This window comes from Dipodomys merriami, unplaced genomic scaffold (genome assembly GCF_024711535.1).
Source record: "Dipodomys merriami isolate MVZ:Mamm:240054 unplaced genomic scaffold, mDipMer1.0.p SCAF_4, whole genome shotgun sequence".
Lineage (NCBI taxonomy): Eukaryota > Metazoa > Chordata > Mammalia > Rodentia > Heteromyidae > Dipodomys > Dipodomys merriami.
Window position 1 is genome coordinate 25,641,579 of NW_027205603.1, and position 21,920 is coordinate 25,663,498.

Genomic DNA, 21,920 nt, shown 5'->3' on the forward strand with positions numbered 1-21,920 from the left:
AACAAGATGGTAATAGACAGTCCTATTGCTGTGGTGGATACAAGGCAATAACAGAAAGCATCATCCCTTCTCTGCTCACCATTATAGATCTGTCCCACTGTGGCTCTGACCTCTGAGGATCAGAACACCTTGCAAACTGAGCTAACCTGACTCCATCCCCAAAGCTGAACCTTTACTAATGATACTTATTTTTCCATTTACCATTCAATCTGGTGATGACCACATAAAAAGACATTTAGTAGGATTACTAAAGGCCAAATAAAAGTTATTTATAGTGTCCTCTGCTTGGTAGGGCTCATTGCCCTTGCCAAATGATGACTCATTCCCTTCCTGTTGGTTTGTGGTACAAAGGTCCTAGAGTGGCCAGAAAGCATACAGATAGTCAGCATAGTTCTGGTTAACCCAGAACTATGCCCTACCCCTACATGATGGGTAGTGATGGTGGCACTGATGAATTCTAAAGCCATCTCTTCAGTCTCTGATACAGTTTTCTGCCCACTAAGTGGCACAGAACTTTACCCTGGTCAGAAATTTAGGGTATATGCCAAATCCTGGAAATGGTGTCTTTTTCTTACAATAGGTTCAGATGACACACTAGCTATAATGTAAGAGGCCAATGAGGTATTCCCTCTTGATCAAAAGTTCTGGCTGATCTAAGACTAAGAGAACAACTATTATAGTATTCCCTCTCTACAAGTTCTTTGTTGTTGAAAGAGTCCATTGATATGATCTTAATTATGAGGACTTTTTTAAACACTACTTTATTGAAGTCTCATGTGCAGAAAACACAAACACATATCTAGAATGTTTCTATCCCTGTCTAATCAATTGATACCTTTCCAGGGTTAGGAGAGTCTATACAAGACATCAGTCAACCACCAAATGGCCAATTGGTTTGGTCAGAGACGATTGGGCCCATACTGAATGCTCATAGTAGGAGTTGATATCCTTCAACTATGCCAAAATCTGTCCTGTTGAGATGTTGCTTTGTGTTTGAGTTCATGCTTGTGCCTAAATACACAGCACACTGATAAATAACTGCTAAAATATAACTGGGCTTATTCATCATCTTTTCCTTTAACATCCTCATCCTTGTTTTCTAGGATTGCTTCTTTTCAGATCCTTGACAGCTCAAGTCATTCACTTCTGTTTATGAGTCCAAATTATTCTTCTCTTAGGTCATTTCTTTTTGCATAAAGTGGACACCTAGATGCATTAACGACATCTGGAGCCATGAGGAGAATTTTCTCCTCCCTGATGTCTATTAGGAGCACCAATTAATACAGTGATTTTTGTTCATCTTCACTCAGGATTTAGCTTGCAGCAACATGTTGCAATTGCCCTTCTACAAACAAGCCCTATTCCTTTTTGTCCTATTTTAGGAAACCATAAAAGACTTCCTCCTATATAGCAGATTTGTGAGGTTATGGAGTGGTACTGGGGATGAGATGGGCATGTTGCCTGCCACTTTGAGCAGCTTGCTTATGCCTTCAGTCTATCACATATGGATACAATTGGGAATATTTTTGTAATGGACCTGTGGACCTTAAAACTTAGTAGTTCCAGGTGGCCCACACTTGCAATTCCAGATACTCTGTAGGCTGACACCATTGTCTGAAGCCAACACACTCAGGAAAATCCATATGACTCTTGTTTCCAATTACCCACCAAAAAGCTGGAAATGGAGATGTGATTCAAATAGTACAGTGCTAGCCTAAGCAGAAAAGCTCAGAAACTGTGGCTACACCCAGAAGTCAAGCCCCAGGACCAGCACAAATAATAACAACAAAATCAAAAGACTTAGTGAGGCTGACCAAGTCTAAATGTGATGTGAAATTCTAGTCATATGCAAACGTCCATCTCTATCAGGGCCTATCATCACTGCAGTATATATCTGTGACATAGTATAAGATTTGCTGTTGAACCAGGGAGGGTTATGTCATGACTCTCCTTTAATATATATCCCACAAAGTTTTTTTAGTTTTAAAAGAACAGATGCATCAAATAACATGAGTTTGGCAGACTGTAATTAATAGGATTAAAGAATTGTCTACTTCACCTGTGATAAACTTTGTAGTTTCAGCTAACTAGTAAAGAGCATGTGGTCAAGAGGCCATGTTCATTTCTGTGTTGCATTGCACTGGAACTTAGTTTTAATTGAATTTTGTAGAATGGTATCTGAGACAAAGCAAAATGGGTTTGCTGGATGGTATTCTAGGAAATATACTATGTGGGGAGAGAAAGGCTAAAGAAGAGGTATCTGCTGATACCCAGGTGACATGCTTTTAGTCTGATCATATCCATTGATATGAGATCCCACACAGACATTTAGCAGCAGCAGCAATAAGAACAATGCAGGATGGCTGGTTCCAATTGCTATATCATCCATGATTTAAGCATTCCAAGACTGTTTCCTGTGACTAAGGTATACACTGTGTAAGCCACAGATGGAAACCACAAGCAGCAAACTAGTAGCAGCTGGGAACCGGCTGTTCTGGCCCTTTTTGGAGGAAGTATCCTGTGCTCAGGATACAGTCTGTGAAAAGTTTATCAATCAGGTATCACAGGATCCTGGAAAAGAAAAAAAATGCAATGCAGAATATGGTACAACTATATCTTGGAAGCTGTAACATACTTTCCTTTATTTAAATGTTTTGAATAGCTTACAGTAAAACTTTGGAAGCATGAGGAAAAAAATACATTTTCTCAGTCAAGCATAGCCTGTGGAGGCAGCTACATTACACACTGAGAAGGGCTTTGTTGAACATTAGCTCAAAAAGAATCTTGCTATTTAAAAGGTTTTTGAGTCTTTTATTCTCATATCCTGCATGAGGAACAGCAAGTGTTTATCACTTCTTTTTATTTCTCCCTTATTTGTCTAGTTATACTAAAATTACTTTTGGCTAAAACTTGAAAAAAGCAAACAGAATTTTTTTAAATGCTTTCCCTTGCTCTCTTCTCTGTGTGTCTGTCTCTAGTTCTCTCTCTGTCTCTCTCTCTCTGTCTCCCTCTCTCTCTCTTAATTTGAACTCAAAGCATTACACTTATCTTCAGCCATTTTTCTTTAGTTACTCCTTGAATGAGGTCTCCTATTTTATTCTCAGGCAGGCCTGGACCAGCTGTAAGAAAATTTACCTATTTGTGCTTTCCACCTAGCTGTAATGACAAGCACATATCAAAACACTTAGGATTTATTGGTTGATGGAAGTCTCGTGATGTTTTTTCTGGGCTGACCTCAAATGTCTTCCAAATATTAGCCTTCTGAATAGCTAGGATCACAGGTATGAGGCAGTAGGCCTGCCCCTATGCATATTGCTTAAAAATGAGTAGCACTCACAGTCAAATAACTACCTGTTTCCTATATTCTTACATTATTTTTCCAAACCTCAACCATCTTTACTGTGACATAAGAAATATTAAATAGAAAAATCCTTATGTATTAAAGGAAAAGAAAAGCCAAAGAAGGCTAAAGGAGAAAGGCAGGAAAGAAGAACGTGTTTTGCAGACATGGTATAATTGGGAATTAGGAACCCAAGAATAATAACCCAATAATATGGAAAAATCATTATACACATCAATTAGGGGAAGTTGTGTGTTTAATCACTTACATATGAGCTGAAATGAACATTCTAATTTTACAAACAATCATGAAGTTCTGTTTTTTTTTCCTAGAGAAGTATGGGAAAATTCATTTTGACTTTAAGAAATAAGCAACATTTACCTTCTGAAAGTTCCAAGTTTTGGTCCTTTGTCCCCAGACTCAGCAGTGTTTCAGGATTTGGTCCTGGCATCATCTCACACTAAAAATTGCTATCCGCTTATTGTTCTTTTGGAACTTCTACTAAATTAGTTTGAACTAATAGAGAGAAAAATATTTGCAATTTACAAACCAATTTCATGAGCATTATTATCCCATCCATTTCCACAATAACCTTTAATATAAAAGAGTGGACTATTATTACTTCTAATTTACAATAGGATATACTAGGGTTTTAGTAAATTGAGAATCGTGCTCAAAGTCATGTGGCTGTTAAGTAGAATGTAAAATTTGGATTACACTTCAGGACTAATGGCTCTAAAATCAACATTCATTTTGATTTCAATACACTATTTCAAAATAAGTTACATTTCCTGGAAAGTGTGAATTACAATTGGGAAAAACATCTTACATTTCTGTTAGTAGAATTTAGGGTCATCAATGGAATGAGGGGAATGCAAAAAAATAGGTGAGTGAGAAGGAGGGAGATAGAAAGATCTATGACAGTTAAACAATAGATGATGGAAAGATAAGTAGGTCGGTAGGTAGATGATAGATAGATACATAGATAGTTACATAGATAGATAAATAGATAGGTAAATAGATAACCAGAATCAGAGTTTGAACTGTAGGATCATGTGGTCATGCTTGGTCAGGTTGCTTGCTTGGTTGATGTTCTACCACTTGAGACATGCCTCCTGCCCTGCTTTTTAACAGTTGAATAGAGACAGAGTTCATGTATTTTCATACCTACACTTGCTCTGACCTGAGATCTTCCATGTCTCAGCCTCTTGCATAACTAGGATTACACATTTAACCCACTGGCACCTGGAAGAAGGATTTTGATCTCGATAATCTTCCCACTTTCATTCCATATAGGCAACTTCACAATAACAAGTATACCAGTATACATAAACTCTGCTAGAACTGAACAGTTGAGATAAATTTACATGTTTTTCTGAATGTAAGTATGACATTACATAAACTCATTTTTTCCAACATGCATTTGTGGAAGAATTACTACTACAGTTTCAACAGCTTTTGTGTATTTTAAATTAATAAGTAAAATTGTGTTTACCATATACAACATAATGTTTTAGAACATTAAGGAATGTCTATAGCTAGATAATTGACATATTTATTGGTTTTATAGTGCTATTAGTGCCTACATTATGGTTTCTTTTGTACTTTATTAGAAATAGTATATCAGTATTCATCTTTTTATCACTTGTACCTTCTGCTAAGCACATTAAAATATATTAAGTAACCACAAATAGTCTCTCATTTCCCGACTCTTGCCCAACACTTATTTGCTGGGCTTACTTCACAAACAGCTACCAGGAATCAGAAATTGTATCTACCTAGAACCCTACAAAGTTCATGTTATATAAAACACTGGTATCTACTTATCTTTTCAGCATTCATATTTGTCACATGTTTGGTTATTGGTATGTTAAGAATAAAATGTTGGCATAAGAAATAGAATTGAGGGCGGGGAAGGTGGCTCAGTGGTATAGCACTTGCCTTGCATACATGAGGCCCTAGGTTCAATTCCTCAGCACCATATAAGCAGAAAAAAAAGCTGGAAGTGGCGCTATGACTCAAGTGGTAGAGCGCTAACCTTGAGCTGAAGAGCTGAGGGACAACGCCCAGGCCCAGAGTTCAGGCCCACGACTGGACGCCCCCCCCCCAAAAAAAAAGAAATAGAATTGATAGCCAGATGCTATGGCTCAGGACTGTAATCTTATAGACACTTGGGAGGCAGAGATTAGAAGGTTATGGTTTGAGGCCAATCTGAGAAAAAAGAAATTTTCAAGATTCTACCTCAACCAATAGCTGAATATATTGGCAAGTGCCTGAAATTCCAGTGACAAGGAAAACACAAGTAGAGTGATTGCAGCCTAGGCATAAAGTGAGATCCTATCCCAAAATTCAACTATTGAAAACAGGGACCAGGAGCATAATTCCAGTGGTAGAGTGCTTGCATAGCAAGCATGAAACCCCGTGTTTAATCCTCAGTAATATAAAAAAAGTAAGAGAAAGGTTGACAATTCTTTTGAATTAAAAATTTTATAGCTTTCATTGGTAATCATTTTGGTTCAGGTTACTCTGAATGAGCTTTAGTGAAATTTTTTGAGAGTTAATATCTACTATTTGTTTTGACTCTTCTACCTTTTCCTAGACCTCTGCATTCCTTCATAGCTTAGGAATCCTTCTATTAATTATTATATTCATTCATTATTTTTGTCATCTTTAGAGATTCCACTCATAGCCAAAGGTTCATGTTCCACATTCAATAGTCTCCAGCCTCCTATACTAGCCTCTAGTTTGCCTGCTGAAAGAGATCTTAGTTTCTTCCAAGCTTAAGAAATTATGCATAAAACTACTCTAAAAACATCTTTGTTTGGCAAGGAGTATAATAATTGGATCACATAATTAGCATGTGGGCAATAAGATTATTTTGAAATAAATATTTGCATAATATTGCTGAGAGCAGTATAAAAATTTAAATGTTTTAAGTCTTAAAATTTTAATATAAATTGATCCTGAAATTTCATTTATAACAATTAGCTGTATGATAGATGAAAAGTAAAAAAAAATCAAATATTTTATTAATAGATATCAAAATGTAGGATATTTAAACATTGTTCAATGCTCATATAAACGTCAAGTGCAGTAGCTTTCTACCTAAGGAGATGAATTTCAAGACTCCAATAGAATCCCATACTCATATAAGTAACATTGATGCCTTCAATACCTGTTGTCACATGCATGTGGATATGTAGAGGCAATTTATATATAATTTCTAAAGCTTAGAGGCAGTAGGAAAATGAATGGAAAAGTTAAAGTATATTCAGAAAAATAGAACATGATCACTACTGAAAAAAAACTAAGTTGACATAAAGTTATGCAAAGGAAACTTAAATTAATATTACTGAGTAAAAGATGCTGGACAGAAAGGATTCCAACTTCAAAGCATTCTGGATAAGGCAAAAGTAGAAACTGAGCCGGGCGCTGGTGGCTCATGCCTGTAATCCTAGCTACTTAGGAGGCTGAGATCTGAGGATCGCGGTTCAAAGCCAGCCCGGGCAGGAGAGACGGTGAGAATCCTATCTCCAATAAACCACCGGAAAACCGGAAGTGGCGCTGTAGCTCAAGTGGTAGAGCAGCGCTCGCCTTGAGCTGAAGAACTGAGGGACAGCATCCAGGCCCAGAGTTCAAGCCCCACAGCCGACCAAAAAAAAAAAGGAGAAACGGAAAAGATTAGCAGAGGCTAATCTTTTAGCAGAGGAAGAAGGAGGAATGAATCAGTGGACTACAAAGGACTTTCAGTGAATCTACTCTGCATAATGCTTTAACAGTAGGTAAATGTTAGTATACATTGGTCCAAATTCTTAGTGTGTATGGCAGGAAGACTAAATTCCAATACAACTATACACTTTAGATTATAGAGATATGTCAATGTAGATTTATCAACTCTAATTAAGTACACCATTCTGGTTAGGTATACATTGGTCCAAATTCTTAGTGTGTATGGCAGGAAGACTAAATTCCAATACAACTATACACTTTAGATTATAGAGATATGTCAATATAGATTTATCAACTCTAATTAAGTACACCATTCTGATAAGGTAATGGGCTATGCAAGTAGAGGGATAGGAGGTATAAGGGAAATCTATGTAGCTTTCTAAATTAGATTTCTGTGAACTTAAAACTTTCCTGAAAAAGTGTTTTATTTATTGGGGGTGATTTTAAATAGAGTTGTTCTACACATTGCTGTCTCAGACAATGCATTGTTAGTATACAGAAAGGCAAAAAAAAGTCTGGAATTTGTGTGTTAATATTTTATACTAGTGCACTATAGAATATGTTTATTAGATTTAAAAGATTGAGGTGGATAAATTTAACCAACAAGGTGAAAGATATCTACAGTAAATCTTTAAATCTTTTTTGTTTTTTTTGGTCGGTTGTGGGGCTTGAACTCTGGGCCTGAACACTGTCCCTCAGCTCTTCAGCTCAAGGTGAGTGCTCTACCACTTGAGTTACAGCACCACTTCTGGTTTTCTGGTGGTTTATTGGAGATAAGAGTTTCATGGACTTTCCTGCGTGGGCTGGCTTTGAACCACGATCCTCAGATCTCAGCCTCCTGAGTAGCTAGGATTACAAGTGTGGGCCACCTTCGCCTAGCATATAAAATCTTAACTAAGGAAATTGAAAACACTAGAAGATGGAAAAATCTCTCATTCCTGTAGATTGGCAGAATTAATATTGCAAAAGTGGGCTATGCTACTAAAAGAAATCACACATTCAATCTGTATCAAGTTTATCATTTGTCACAGATACAGACTTTAATGCAATCTCTATCAAAGATATTATTCTTCACAGATATTGAAAAATCAATCCTCAAATTTATTTGGAAACAGAAAATGTCCCAAACAACAACAAAAAAAACTATTGTGATTTTAAAAAAATCAGTAATAGTGGTACCATGATACTAGTCTTCAACTATACTATACTATTTGCTTTTATTAACTCTTCTACTTTTTCTTAGATCTCTGCATTCCTTCATAGCTGAGGAATCTTTCTGCCAATTATTACATGCATTCATTATTTTGTCATCTTTAGAGATCCCACTCATAGTCATGAGTTCGTGTTCCACATTTAACAATCTCCAGCCTCCTATATTAGTCTCTAGTTTGCCTACTGAAAGAGACCTTAGTTTCTCCCAAGCTTCAGAAATTATGCATAGTAACAAAAACAGACAAAAGTAACAGAAAAAAAGACAGAAAGACCAATGAAACAGAATAGAAGACCAAGAATAAATCTATGCAGGTGCAGCCATTTAATATTTGATGAAGAAACCCAAAATATTTATTGGAGAAAAGATAGTCCCTTCAACAAAAGATGCTAGGAAAACTGGACTTCCACATGAAGAAGATGGAAATTGGATCCCTATCTCTCACTCTGTACTAATATCAACTCATGTTATATCAACTATCTTAAGGAAAGACATGGAATGTCCAAACTATTACAAGGAGAGAATAGGTAAAACAATGGAACACAATGATATGAGCAGTAACTTCCTCAATAGATCTCCAATAACTCAGGAATTATATAATTATTATTAATTGTTAGTATACAGAAAAGCAAAAAAATCTAGGATTTGTATGTTGATATTTTATACTAGTGCACTATAGGATATGTTTATTAGATTTAAAAGTTTGAGTGGATAAATTTAACCAACCAGGGAACAATGAGATTGCTTTAAATTGAAAAGCTTCTGTACATCAAAGGGAATAATCACTAGCATTATGAGACAGCCTAATGAGAGAAAATCATTGCCAACAACATATATAAGGATTAATAAACAAAAGATACAGTGAGTGAAAAAAGAAACCCTCTAAGAATCAATACTTCAATTAAATAGAAGAGACAATTCTAGAAGAAGATGCTTATAAGTTCATGAAGAAATTCTGAATATACCTGGTCATAAAGAAAATGCAAGTCAAAAATTACATTGCGATTTCATGTAATTTCTTTCAGAATGGACATCATGAAGAATACAAACAACCAAACTATAGGCAAGGATGCCAGAAGAACAGGATTACTTAGTGCAACTAGTGTAAAATCAGTATGAAGTTTCCTCATTAAACTAAAAATAAGACAGGTGACAGTGGCTCACACCTGTAAACCTAGCTACTTAGGCTTCTGAGTTCTGAGTTCAAAGCTGGCCATTGCAGGAATATCTGTGACTTTATCTCCAATAAACTACTCAGAAAAAGCTGGAAATGGCAGTGTCACTCAAGTATTAGAGCACCAGCCTTGAATACAAAGTAGCTCAGGGACAGCATTCAGGCCCTGAGTTCAAACGGTATGTCTGGGAAAAAAAAAGGTAAAAAAAATTACCTTACAATCCAGAGTTGCCACTTGGGCACATATCCAAAGGAATACTCAGAATATAATAATTGCCCTTGAATACCCATATTTATTACAGTAATATTTACAATAGCCAAATTAGAGTAATAGCATATTATATACATTATATATGATACTATATAATATATATTATTCTTACTATTTATATGTAATATTTTATTCACCTAGCCTTATGGCCAAATATCTTAAATTTCCAGTTGTGTTAAGATTATTTAACCAGGCTTAATAAACACAATACCCTATACAACATGTCTTAAAAGGGATTGACAAAATGTGTGGTGTCCTACTTAGTTTAAACAAAATTTTTAGTTCAAGTAGTCATGAAAAAAAACATAGATTAAATTCTAATAGGAGCAATTCTGCAACATTATCTGAACATATTTGTGAAAATTGTCAGGACAGTCTGACAAGGAATTGAATGCCTATTTAGTAAATGGAAAGTAATCATATAATATCAAAAGGCATTAGATTAAAACTGAGGAGAGATGAATCAATGATAGGTCTAGCTAATGAGTATTAATGGCGGTTCACTCACTGTGATACTAGGCCATGGTGACTTGACAACAAATCTTGTATGTGATTCTGTTATTTTTCTATACATCTAACAAATACAAATTTCTCTCCTCTTTAGACTTGTTAGTTGAATTTTATCTCACTTTATTCAACAATAAGAGCATGTTATAAAAACGTATAAAAATACATTCAAGATGTGGATTGGAGGCATGGCTCAACTGGTAGAGCCCCGTCAGGGACAAGCACATTCAATTTGTTTGCATTTACTTAAAAAAATGGTTTGTGTTTGTCCTCTTACATAGACTATATGCTGTCTTAACCTGATGTTGCATTATCGGAATATGCATTTTAATCAGACAATCTTATAAGCCTGTGGAAAAAATTATGTAGCAAGCAATAAGGCTCACTATTGGAATTCCTCCTTGGTGGTAACATAGACTCAGCTGTTCTTGTAGCTCCTACTTTTGGCAAGTATTTTATCACACTGTAGATAGTACAGATGCTCCCTTACTTGGTGTAAGATTACACTATGATAAACATTCTTTTAACTGAAAAGTCATAAGTCCAAAATGCATTTAGTATAGCTACCAACAAGCATAACATAGCAACAGAACATAGAGTATTTTTTTCACCTTGGGGCTGACTGGGGACTGTGGAACACCATCCAGAATTATGAAAATCTCACACTTTTATTGCCAGCCTAAAAGATCAAGAATGAACACAATTTTAAGTCAACAACCAACCCAGAGCCCAGCAACTGCACATACATTAGAGGTTCAAAGTCAGATAGTCATTCCCCTATCTACCTTTCCTTTTCTTGGAGAGGGGTATTATGATTCAGGAGTGGAGATTATATATAGTTGTAACCAGTGAACAAATTTGTTGTGAGTGATAAAACAATCTAAACCAAAGGGATAACATGATGAGCCATGTAAACACAATCAAAATGAAAACAAATGTAGTCAACTTACAGACAAGCACTTAGGGATCAATGGAATAAAGAAAATGAAGAAGGTGATAAGGACCAGAGATAAAGGGAAACAGGTTAAAATAAAATTAAAAGAAAACAATAAGCAATACTCACAAGACACTAGGTTGGAAATGAACTTTACCACTTGGATGGGGGCAGTCAGAGGGAAGGATAGTGCGAGAAAAAAGAGGGAGGGGTGTAACAATGTTCACCAAGAAATGTACACATTACCTTACTTATATAACTGTTACCTCTATGTACAGCTATACAACACAATTAAATTACATTAAAAATATTAAGAGATATAATGAAAAATACAGGGAGAAACAAATAAGAATAGAGGAATATAGAAAAGGAAAAGAAAATACAGAAAAAAAATTTAAAATATATATTCATAAAATAATAATACTGAAATTAAAAATACCAAGATTGATTGAGAAATAAAAAATTGAGTAATCAGCAATATAGGCTGAATTAAGTATGCACACAAATAAGAAAGAAGCCTAGTAATCACCATAGACTGTATATCTAGAACTAAACAGAACAGCAATGAAGGAAAGAAAAAAACAAGAAAAAGATTTTAATTAAAAACATAATAAAATTATCCAATTTGTTTGGGGGACCTTGTGTTTCTCCAATGTCTCTATTCAGTCTCTTGCTGGAGTATTTGATTTCCTTGTGGTGGTCACCCCTTAGTAAATGAATGGATCAAGAGAATATGGTGTATATACACAATTTTATGTTTCCATTAGAAAGAATGACATTGGCCCATTCATAAAGGAATGGAAAGACTTGGAAAAAATTAGATTAAGTGAAGCAAGCTTGACCCAAAGAAACATAGGCTGCATGGTTTCCCTCATTTGTAATAACTAGCATATGTCTAGGATATTATCTAATCACAATAGCTCAATAACTATGTAAATGATACTTATCAAAATGAACTCCAAGAAATGGAAACTTTTTAGTGTACTGTTTGCAATTATTTCTTTGTTTCTTTTTGTCCTCCTTTGTTTTAGTCTATGTTGTCACTGTTTTTGATTTATGTACCCTTTGTCTTGTATATAAGTTTATCTGACTTGGGGAAGGGAAGAGGAATCACAGAAACAGTGGGACAAAGGACGTGCCAATTTAACAGTGATACTTACTAGACACTGTTGGAAATGAACTTTACAACTTGGGAAGGAGGTGGTCAGGGGAAAAGAAGGATTAAGTGAAGGAGGAGGTAACACTGTTCAAAAAGAAATGTACTCATTATCTTACTTACGTAATTGTAACCCCTTTGTACATCGCCTTTATAATAAAATTAAAAGAATGAATAAAGCCGAGCAATGGTGGCTCATGCCTGTAATCCTAACTACTCAGGAGGCTGAGATCTGAGGATCACAGTACAAAGCCAGCCTGGGCAGGAAACTCAACTGGAAGTGGCGCTGTGGTTCATGCGGTAGAGTGCTCAGTGCTTGTCTTGAGCTGAAGAGCTGAGGGATAGCACCCAAGCCCCGAATTCAAGCCCCACGAGGGACAAAAAGAAAGAAAAAGCAAGCAAGCAAGCAAGCAAGCAAGCAAGCAAGCAAGCAAGCAAGCAAGCAAGCAAGCAAGCAAGCAAGCAAGCAAGCAAGCAAGCAAGCAAGCAAGCAAGCAAGAATAGTCTAAGTGTGTTTACCATGCTAAAATTTTGATGAGTCTTCCACATGGTGTTGGGCCAGGACATGTCCCCCAACCCCTGAAGTAGATGTCTCTCTGCCTCCCCACCAGTGGTGGCTAACAGCTTCTGTTCTCAGTCCACCTAACTGCGTCAAGTGATAATGTGTTTACTCCATGGGAAGACTGCCACCCATTGCACCCTGAGCAGGGTTAGGGAAGACTGCTTCACATAAAGGACCTCTGTCTAGTCTAAGCTCAGCCTGGATAGTGGGTAGGGTGGAATTTGCCCAACACCTTCCTCTCTGCCTAAGTATACCTTAGGGTACCCAGTACCTTGCTAGTCAGAGATTCCATGACCATCTGTACTCACCCAAGCCTGGACTCCTGTGTGTGTGTGTGTGTGTGTGTGTGTGTGTGTGTGTGTGTGTGTGTGTGTGTGTGTGTGTGTGTGTGTGTGTGTGTGTGTGTGTGTGTTGTGAAGCTTGGGACTCTGGAGAGAGCTGGGATTGTGGGTAAAGATTATATGAATACTCATTCTTCTGTTCTTGTTGGGATCGGTTCTTGGGGAGGGAGTAGTTTGGGGAAAGCTTGAGCTTGTGTCTTTATCAATAAACTCATTTACACACACACACACACACACAGAAACCCCACTGCACCCCCCCACACGAGTCTTCTGAACAAGATAGCAGAAAACTTTGACTAGAACCATTACAATGTACTAATGTGTAGACTCTTTCTTAAGTAAGATGCTACTGGAAAGATATTTTTATGACCATAGACCTGTTTTGCACTCTTCTTTGAGCATGCCTCAACGCTTGCTTTCATTTTGTCTAGCACAGTGTATCTTTTTTAAGATTTTTATTTTATTGTAAAGATGCTGTACAAAGGGGTTACAGTTACATTAGTAAGGTAATGAGTATATTTCTTGTCTAACATCATTACCCCTTCCTTTGCTGTTCTCCCATTATACCTTCCCCACCTATCTCATTCCTCCCCCGCTGAAGTTGTAAAGTTTATTTCCCACATAGTGTCTTGCTAGTGTCATTGTTGCCATGGGTCATCCTATGTTTTTGTTTTAGTGTTTTGGTATTCCCCCTCCAATCCCCAAATTAGATAAATGCATGTACAAGATTCAGGGTACCAAAATCAAGTACAGTGCCAACAGGGATATACCATAGGGGGAAGATCAAAGAAACAAAGAAATCACATAGTACATTAAAAACAACAACAACAAAGAAAGACTTCTGTGTCCATATCTTAAGGTTTGTTTCACTCAGTGTCGTCTTATATGGTCATATGTCCATAGCTTTTGAGCTTTTCTGCTTATCTGATAATGGATGTATACTAATTATTGGAAATGAGAGAAACAATAGGACCTATATTTCTTTGGGTCTGGCTTACTTCACTTATTATGATTTTTTCCAAGTCTTTCCATTTCCTGGCAAATGGGGCAGTGTCATCCTTTCTGATGGAAGCATAGAATTCATAGATAGATAGATAGATAGATAGATAGATAGATAGATAGATAGATAGATAGATCACATTTTCTTGATCCATTCATATACTGAAGGGCATCTGGGTTGGTTCCATATCTTAGTTATGGTGTATAATGTTGCAATAAACATAATTGTGCTGGTAGCTTTAGTATGACCTTGTCTGTGATCATTTGGGAAAATGCCCAGAAGTGGGATTGGTGGGTCATGAGGGAGCTCTATCTGTAGTCTTTTCTTGAAGTTCATTTCCAACACCTGCAAGTAACTCTGTGTGTGTGTGTGTGTGTGTATGTGAGAGAGAGAGAGAGAGAGAGAGAGAGAGAGAGAGAGAGAGAGAGAGAGAGAGAGAGAGAGAGAGAGAGAGAGAGAGAGGAGAGAGAGAGAAATTTAGTTTTTAAAACAAGGATTGGTTTATGGGCATGAACTCTGTACTGATGGAATTGGCAATTGGCAGACAGGGAATTTATAAAGAAGACAGATTTTCAGGCCTCATCATAAAATCTAGTCCAGATGCTAATAATTTATGCCTGTAATCTCAGCTTCTCAGAAGATGGAGATCTCAAGAATTGTGGCTCAAGATCAGCTTGGCAGGCAAGTCTGTTTGACTCTCTCTAAAATAACAAGTCAAAAGCAGGGCTAGGGGTATGGCTAAAGTGGTAGAGAACTATCCATGAGAACAAAAGCTGAACAAAGGTGAGGCCCTAAATTTCAACACCAGTGCTGGAAAAAAATGAATCAATAATTTAAAAAACTGCCACCCAAAAATAAGTAAATAAATGAAAGAAATTGGAGTCTGGTCCAGCTATTTGTATTTTACTAGGCTTTACGAGTGATTCTGACATTACTACAGTTTGACAACATTGTCTGGATCACGCTCTTACCTTGTCTTAAAGTTTGCTGTAGTTTGGCAGGTTGTATGCCTTCAAGAGTCAATTTCATTATTGGGAGTAGCAGGGATGAGGGAATTGTAAGTATTTGTGAAGAGGGCCAGCTGGTGGGCACAAGGGAGATGAGCTGGAGGTAATCTTTCCTGACATGTCTACTAGTGATCTGATTCCAACAAAAATGATGTATGGGAAGTAATATGTAAGTGCAAGTAGAAAGTCAGCTGGGAACTAGAACTCTATCTTGTGCACCCTCCCCTCTCACATGAACTATTTGATTACATGGACTAAATAATGACATTGGTTATATATGCTGCATTACATAAATTCTATCTTTTTATATCATCTATTTAAACTGCTGCAGAATTCCCCCTTTACCTAAATTAGCATCATATTCTTATACTTTGATCTTGTTTTAGTCTTACACTTTTATGAACAGTGCCAAAGTATATAGTTATTTAAAATCAGAAAGATGCAGTTTTCTTACCCACAAGTTTCTTTTTCTCCTGTGACAAGACGGGAGAAAAAAAAAAACACATCATCTTGGTAAAAGTTGAAAACTTGTGTGTCTGTTAGTCATTGTTGCTTGCTAACATTAAAATAACAATACCCAGATAGAGACCATTTGTAGTGTCTACTACTTAACAATCCAGAATGACCAAACTAAATATGATATTTTGAAGAAAATTTGTGTAGAGGAATATTTTCTGTGAGGTTTTTTTATTATAGTTCAATGCCCATTCATTCATTTTCACTTTCCCATAAATAAATCCTTTTTTAAATTTATTAACTGTTTTCCCTGACTTATAGGCTGAGATAAAATGGGGGATCATGAATTTTGCTTAGGGTTAATTTCATTGTGATGAATCTGCTGAGAAAAGTTAAGTCTTGATGAAATGTAGTTTTGAAGATTCATTGATACAATTAAATTGATTTTCATAAGATTGACTGTAACTTACTCTTAGAAGGCAACATGAACATGCTCACATGTGCAAATATGATTATAAACTTTCATTCTTAGAAAAATAGAATATTCTATATTATAGATAATATTCTATATGATAGAATCCCATCTTCTATAAATCACAAGTTAAGGTATTATATACCCTGCCTTTACACAACTGTATCAGAGCCATTGACTTAGGGTTGCCCTAAACAAATTCAATTATATTATCTATAAAAATTATTCATCATAAAGCATATTTTGCTGAATGCCTTTGTACCTAATATATAAATGACCTGAATGAATGAATGTTATAATGATTTAAAACAAAACCACTACAAATATGGAAGTGATTGAACATCACCCCTCCACACACACACACATACCTCAGACAAAGAGATTTATAAAACAGAAAGCTTAACAAATCATAATTTAAAAATTTCACCAATTGCAGATTTGATCAGTTAGAAAGACAATAGATTTATATTGCTTTTAACCCTGCGGAGATTTGTATTTGTAGGATACTGTATTCCAGAAAAAGCCTCTTCCTCAGGAGCATTATAATACTCACCTGGTGTAAAAAGCTTTTAGAATGCTCATACTGGCTCAAACTCATGAGAGCCCCAAAGACATTCTTATGTTAATGATTTATTCAAGCTAATATGTAATCTGGAGAAAGCAACAGGTCAGTAGTTTGAGCTTTAAATGGAAGCTCCAAATTTTTCAATGCAAATCACTTCACTTTTATTGGTAAAAAACCAAAAGTACTATGACTTCATAATCAAATATTTCAAGATATTGAAAACCATTTATTGATAAATATTTCATATACATTGAAATGTATGATATTTGTGTGTATGTATACATATATATGAATGTAATTTTATGTGCATATATGTAATTTTCATAGGTAGCTAAGTTATTTTTAGATGTTTAAGAATATGTTGAATATTAATTAGTGTTAATCACTGTATTATAATTCATCATTTAATACTGGAATATAGCATAATCATTTCAAAGAGAACAGTTTCTTAGATTTAATGTTGATATTAATTAAATTGACTTGTGTATGTTTCTGCTTTTTCTTTTTAGGCTATACTTTGGAGGTATAAATTTTCTCAGCTTAAAGGCTCTTCAGATGATGGCAAGAGCAAAATCAAATTTTTGTTCCAGAATCCAGATACTAAACAGATTGAAGCAAAGGTAAACAAAAGAAATCCATCATCTAACTCACCTCTAATTAAATTGATATCATTAAGAAGCAGAGGAAAAAACTTGGGGAACCAAAAGAACATATTCACATTCTCTGTTTACCTGAAATACTATGGAGACAAACACAATAAGTTCACTATGCAATTTTAATGATGAGTTTTTACTGAAAGACATTAGTTAAAATAAATTACATATAACTGATTGCATTTCTTAGTTTAATTCCTTATGAACTAAATTTGTACCACACTAAAATAACATCTTGAAAATAAATGAATCATTTGGGCTCTTAAATTTGCATTCCAAATAATAATTTAAAATATTTAAAAAACTGTGCCTATTTTATTATTTATTCCCTCTTTAATATGTGTATAAATTCAAGTTATTTTAAGATCATTTTTGATAATTATATGTTTTTATGCTATAATGATCTATTGTAAAAGATACATTAAATGAATTATTTTTACATTACCTTATGCAATTTTTCAATATACTAGAATATAGTAACCATGTTGTCTTTAACTTATCAGAAACACTACTTGTGTTGTTATAAGTATATATATTTATATATTTTAATATTCAAAATCTAAATTATTTACATTATTTATTATAAAATGTATAGTAACAATGGTGAGAATAAATCATAAAATGTCCCAGTGTGGAGAAAAAGAATAAATAATAAATATCAACAGGAGGTACAATACAACGTGTCATGCCTATAATCCCAGCTATTATGAGAGTTTGAGGCTAGTCCAGGCAAAAATTTAGCAAGAGCATATCTCAGAAAACAAGCCAAGTTTGGAAAGCAGAATTAGGGGGCTTGGGACCAAGGCAAGTCAGGCAAAAGACCCTATCTGATAAAGGGCTGGGGATGTGGCTCAAGTGGTTGATTGTTTGCCTAGCAAGCATAAGGCCCTGAGTTCAACTACCCATTTTACTAAAATAAAACAAAGTTAACAGATATCAAAATGAAAGCTTCTGTGTACATGCAGACACAATAAAGTTTTTTCAACTATGAATTAGATTTAAACTGTTATATTCTTTTGCCTATTTAATTCCAGGTGTAAAAAAATTCGTTGCCTGGCATTTACATCCATCCAAGTCTTGGTCATGTGTATATTCTAGATAGTCTTTTGTAAACCTGAACTATGTTATGATCATGACTTTCTTCTTTTTATTTTTTTTAAACAAGGTGACCCTGCTTATGTCTATGTATCTGTTAACATTTTCCTTTTGACTTTCCTCCTTCATTTTTTGTTTGCATTCTTCTAGAATATCCATTTTGGTTCTCTATTTGTCTTTGGACTTGCCTCTCCTTGCACTTCCTGGACTCTGCATAGGTTGTTTATACAGGGACTGTGGGCATAGTACTCTTACATTAGCTCTTTTCTCCCATGTTTCTTCAAAACCTTGATTTTGCCATTATCATGATAGTACGTATATCCACATGCTTAGAAAATATCTTGGTGACTTTTTAACTGGCCCCTAGTTTTCAATTTCCCATTACCAACATGGCCAGGTTACTAAATGGAGACATCTGCCGCCTTCTTCTATTTTTCCTCCTTTGTTTCTTCACCCAGCACCAAGTGTGAACTTTTCATTTTGTGCCAGTCACTCACAACTGCTCTTCAAATTACTTCCATTTTTCAAGTACAGCACTCATGTTAATCCTGGTGAATTCATTTTCATAGCAACAGTTCTACATTCTTCTGTTCATAGGATATCTTAGCCACCACCTGCTGATTACAAATATTGATTTTAAGGATTGAACTGTAAGTCTCTCTCTGAGATTTCTTAATCACAGCTGAAGTTCTAACATTTGAACTGAGCCTCTAGCCCAACTCTTTGTACTTTTCTGTGCAAGCTAGTTTTGAACTATGATCCCACAGATCTCAACCTCTTGAGTAGGTAGGTTTAAAGGCATGAGCCACTGGGCTCTGGCCTGTCTGGTGCCTTTAGTCTTAACACACAAAGAAAAATTATAAATTAATCCACTGGCTACTAACTGCAATATTTAGGATTTAACTTACTGTAGTCTTACATATGCAGTTATACAGCTAAATATACTTGACTTTTTAGTTATTCATTTCCTTTCAGCTACTAAATATTATTTATTTTCATTATTCTCACACCTTAAGCATTATTTAATTTCAAGTATAAGTTTTTAAGAAGAGAATTAGTGTATATAATTCACAAACTTACAGAAAGCAACTATGAAACAGCAGAAAGAACAGACTTAGTAGTTGCTATCTGGGCACCAATGACTCATATCTATAAACCTAGCTTTCAAGACAGTGGAGTGGATTGATCAAAATTCAAAGCCAGTCCAAGTGGAAAAGTCTGCAAAACTTCATTCCCAAAATAACAAGATAAAAGCTATACTGGAGATGTGGCTCAAAGGGGAAAGTACCAGAGAACTATGGAGACTGTTTAACAAGAAAAGCACAGATCAATCAGAATTGTCAGTTCCATACCCATCCTTGTATGATTATAACCACTGTTGGCACCATAAAGATTATATGAGAATTAAAATTAGAACACTTCAAACATTAAAAAATAACCCTTATCACTATAATTTGTGAATGCCTACCATATGATCTGAGAAGTGAGAGAAAGGTAATAATGTGGAGACTCTTATGTGAATGTAAGTTTTTATTTGTCTCTTACAATTGCCCAGAAGTGCAAATTGATGAGTATGGGGTTTTGTTATTATTTTTGTTTTTGCTTTAGTAAAAATAACCAAATCATATTACAGAAATTACAGAATGACTATGATATTTTATATTGTTCTCTCCCGCCACTCATAGCAGTGCACAAGTGATCCAGTTTCTCTTCCATTCTGTTTGTATTGCTATGAATGAAACTAGGCAATTCAGAGCAAGCAAATACTTACTGCCTCACAGTTTTGGAGGCCAAGAAGTTCAAGAAAATGGTATGGACATCAGGTGACAGCTTTCTTTGTAGTTCTGTATTATGGAAGGTCATAAGACCAAACAGGAGACAGAGGGGCAAGAACATGGAGAGACAGAGACAGAGACAGATACAACAGAGAGGGGATATTTTGGGTGGGAGGGCTTGCTCTAAGAGCAAAGCCACTTCAGATATGAAGCTGATCTCATCTTGAGGGCAGCACCCTAAGGAGCTCATCACTTGTTAAGTCCATATATCAAAGAGATTCCCAATATTACAATAGAAATTAGATTTCAACAGAGGGACGTTGACACCATAGAAGCATGTATTTTTGAAATCGTGTTTGTTTATAATAAATTAAAACCATGTGGAAATAAATTAATAATAAATGAAGAAATATTTTTCTTGTTTATGTTTTTTATTATTTTATTTATTTTATTGTAAAGGTGGTGTACAGAGGTGTTACAGCTAAATAAGTAAGGAGTACATTTCTTTTTGAACAGTGTTACGCGTTCCCTCATTTTCTCTCACACTCCCCACCTCCTGCCCAACTGCCCTCTCCTCAATGGTGTAAAGTTCATTTCCAATGTAGTGTCTAATGAGTATCACTGTTGCCTTGGCTCACCCTTTGTCCCATCATTTCTGTGATTCTTCTTCCTTCTTGAAAATCAGCCAAGCATACACAAGACAAAGGATGAAGAAATTAAAAAAAACAGTGACAAAGGGCATAAACCAAAAGGAATAAAAAAAGAAAGAACTCCAAACAGTACATTATAAAAGCCTCTTGTCTCCATTTCTTGGAGTTCATTTTGATAAGCTTCATTTTATATGGTCATATGCACTTAGGAGAAAAACTTCTCTCATCAAAGTATTAAAAAAAAAAAAGATAAAGTGACTATAGATCCTAAAAGGTGATTAAATTTGGAGGCCAGAATAATTTTTTTTTCTTTTGAAAATGAGCAAATTCAATTCTTGTATTACGGAATAAAAAGTATAGAACTTTCAACAAAGCACAAGTAGGTAGATAGATAAATAGGTAGATTTTTCTGAAAACAAATATTTTATAATCAGAGTATATGTAACAAAAATATGGTTTCTTGGAAGTTTGTAATTACTTGTATTGCTGTAATTACTCACATAACAAAATTAGAAGTGTGGAGTAGTGTTTAACTCTTTGATTGTGAGAACACATCAAAAATATATAAGAAAGTTATGTGGGTTTACATAGTAGTAAAACAAATATTTGCTTTGATTTTTGCTGTTGTTTTGAGCCTTGTAAGACTAAAGTTATTACATAGAAACAGGTTATACATATTTTCCTTGAAAGCAGGAACTCATAAATTCTCACTTCATTACACACAAACTTAATACATTTGCCATCTGTTTTCCAAGGCCTCATTAAACTTCTTGTAAATTCTCTGGTAGAACAGAGGAATGGTTCCCTATAGAAACCATAGGAAATTATATAGGTTTTTGTTTGCTGGTTTGCTTGTTTTGACAAGCTCATTTTATTGCCATCAGGAATTGAAGGAGCCCCCCCATGTATGTGATGATTATATATATAATGTTAATATATACGTAATATATCTAAGATTTCTAGATTTCTCACAGTGATTAAAAACTAATTTTTGAGGTAAGCATCTTTTTCTTTGTTAGTTCC

The 21,920-nt window shown here is 35.2% G+C and overlaps 1 protein-coding gene across 6 annotated transcripts in view; it reads left to right on the forward strand.

The window, feature by feature from the left end:
• Sntg1 (syntrophin gamma 1) overlaps nt 1–21,920 on the forward strand; it is an 807,695-nt gene that overhangs the window by 769,844 nt on the left and 15,931 nt on the right. For all 6 annotated transcript variants that reach the window (XM_069990696.1, XM_069990699.1, XM_069990700.1 and 3 more), the window contains one exon: nt 17,234–17,344. In XM_069990696.1, the coding sequence (XP_069846797.1) occupies nt 17,234–17,344 (111 nt within the window). The remainder of the gene's footprint in view (nt 1–17,233; nt 17,345–21,920) is intronic.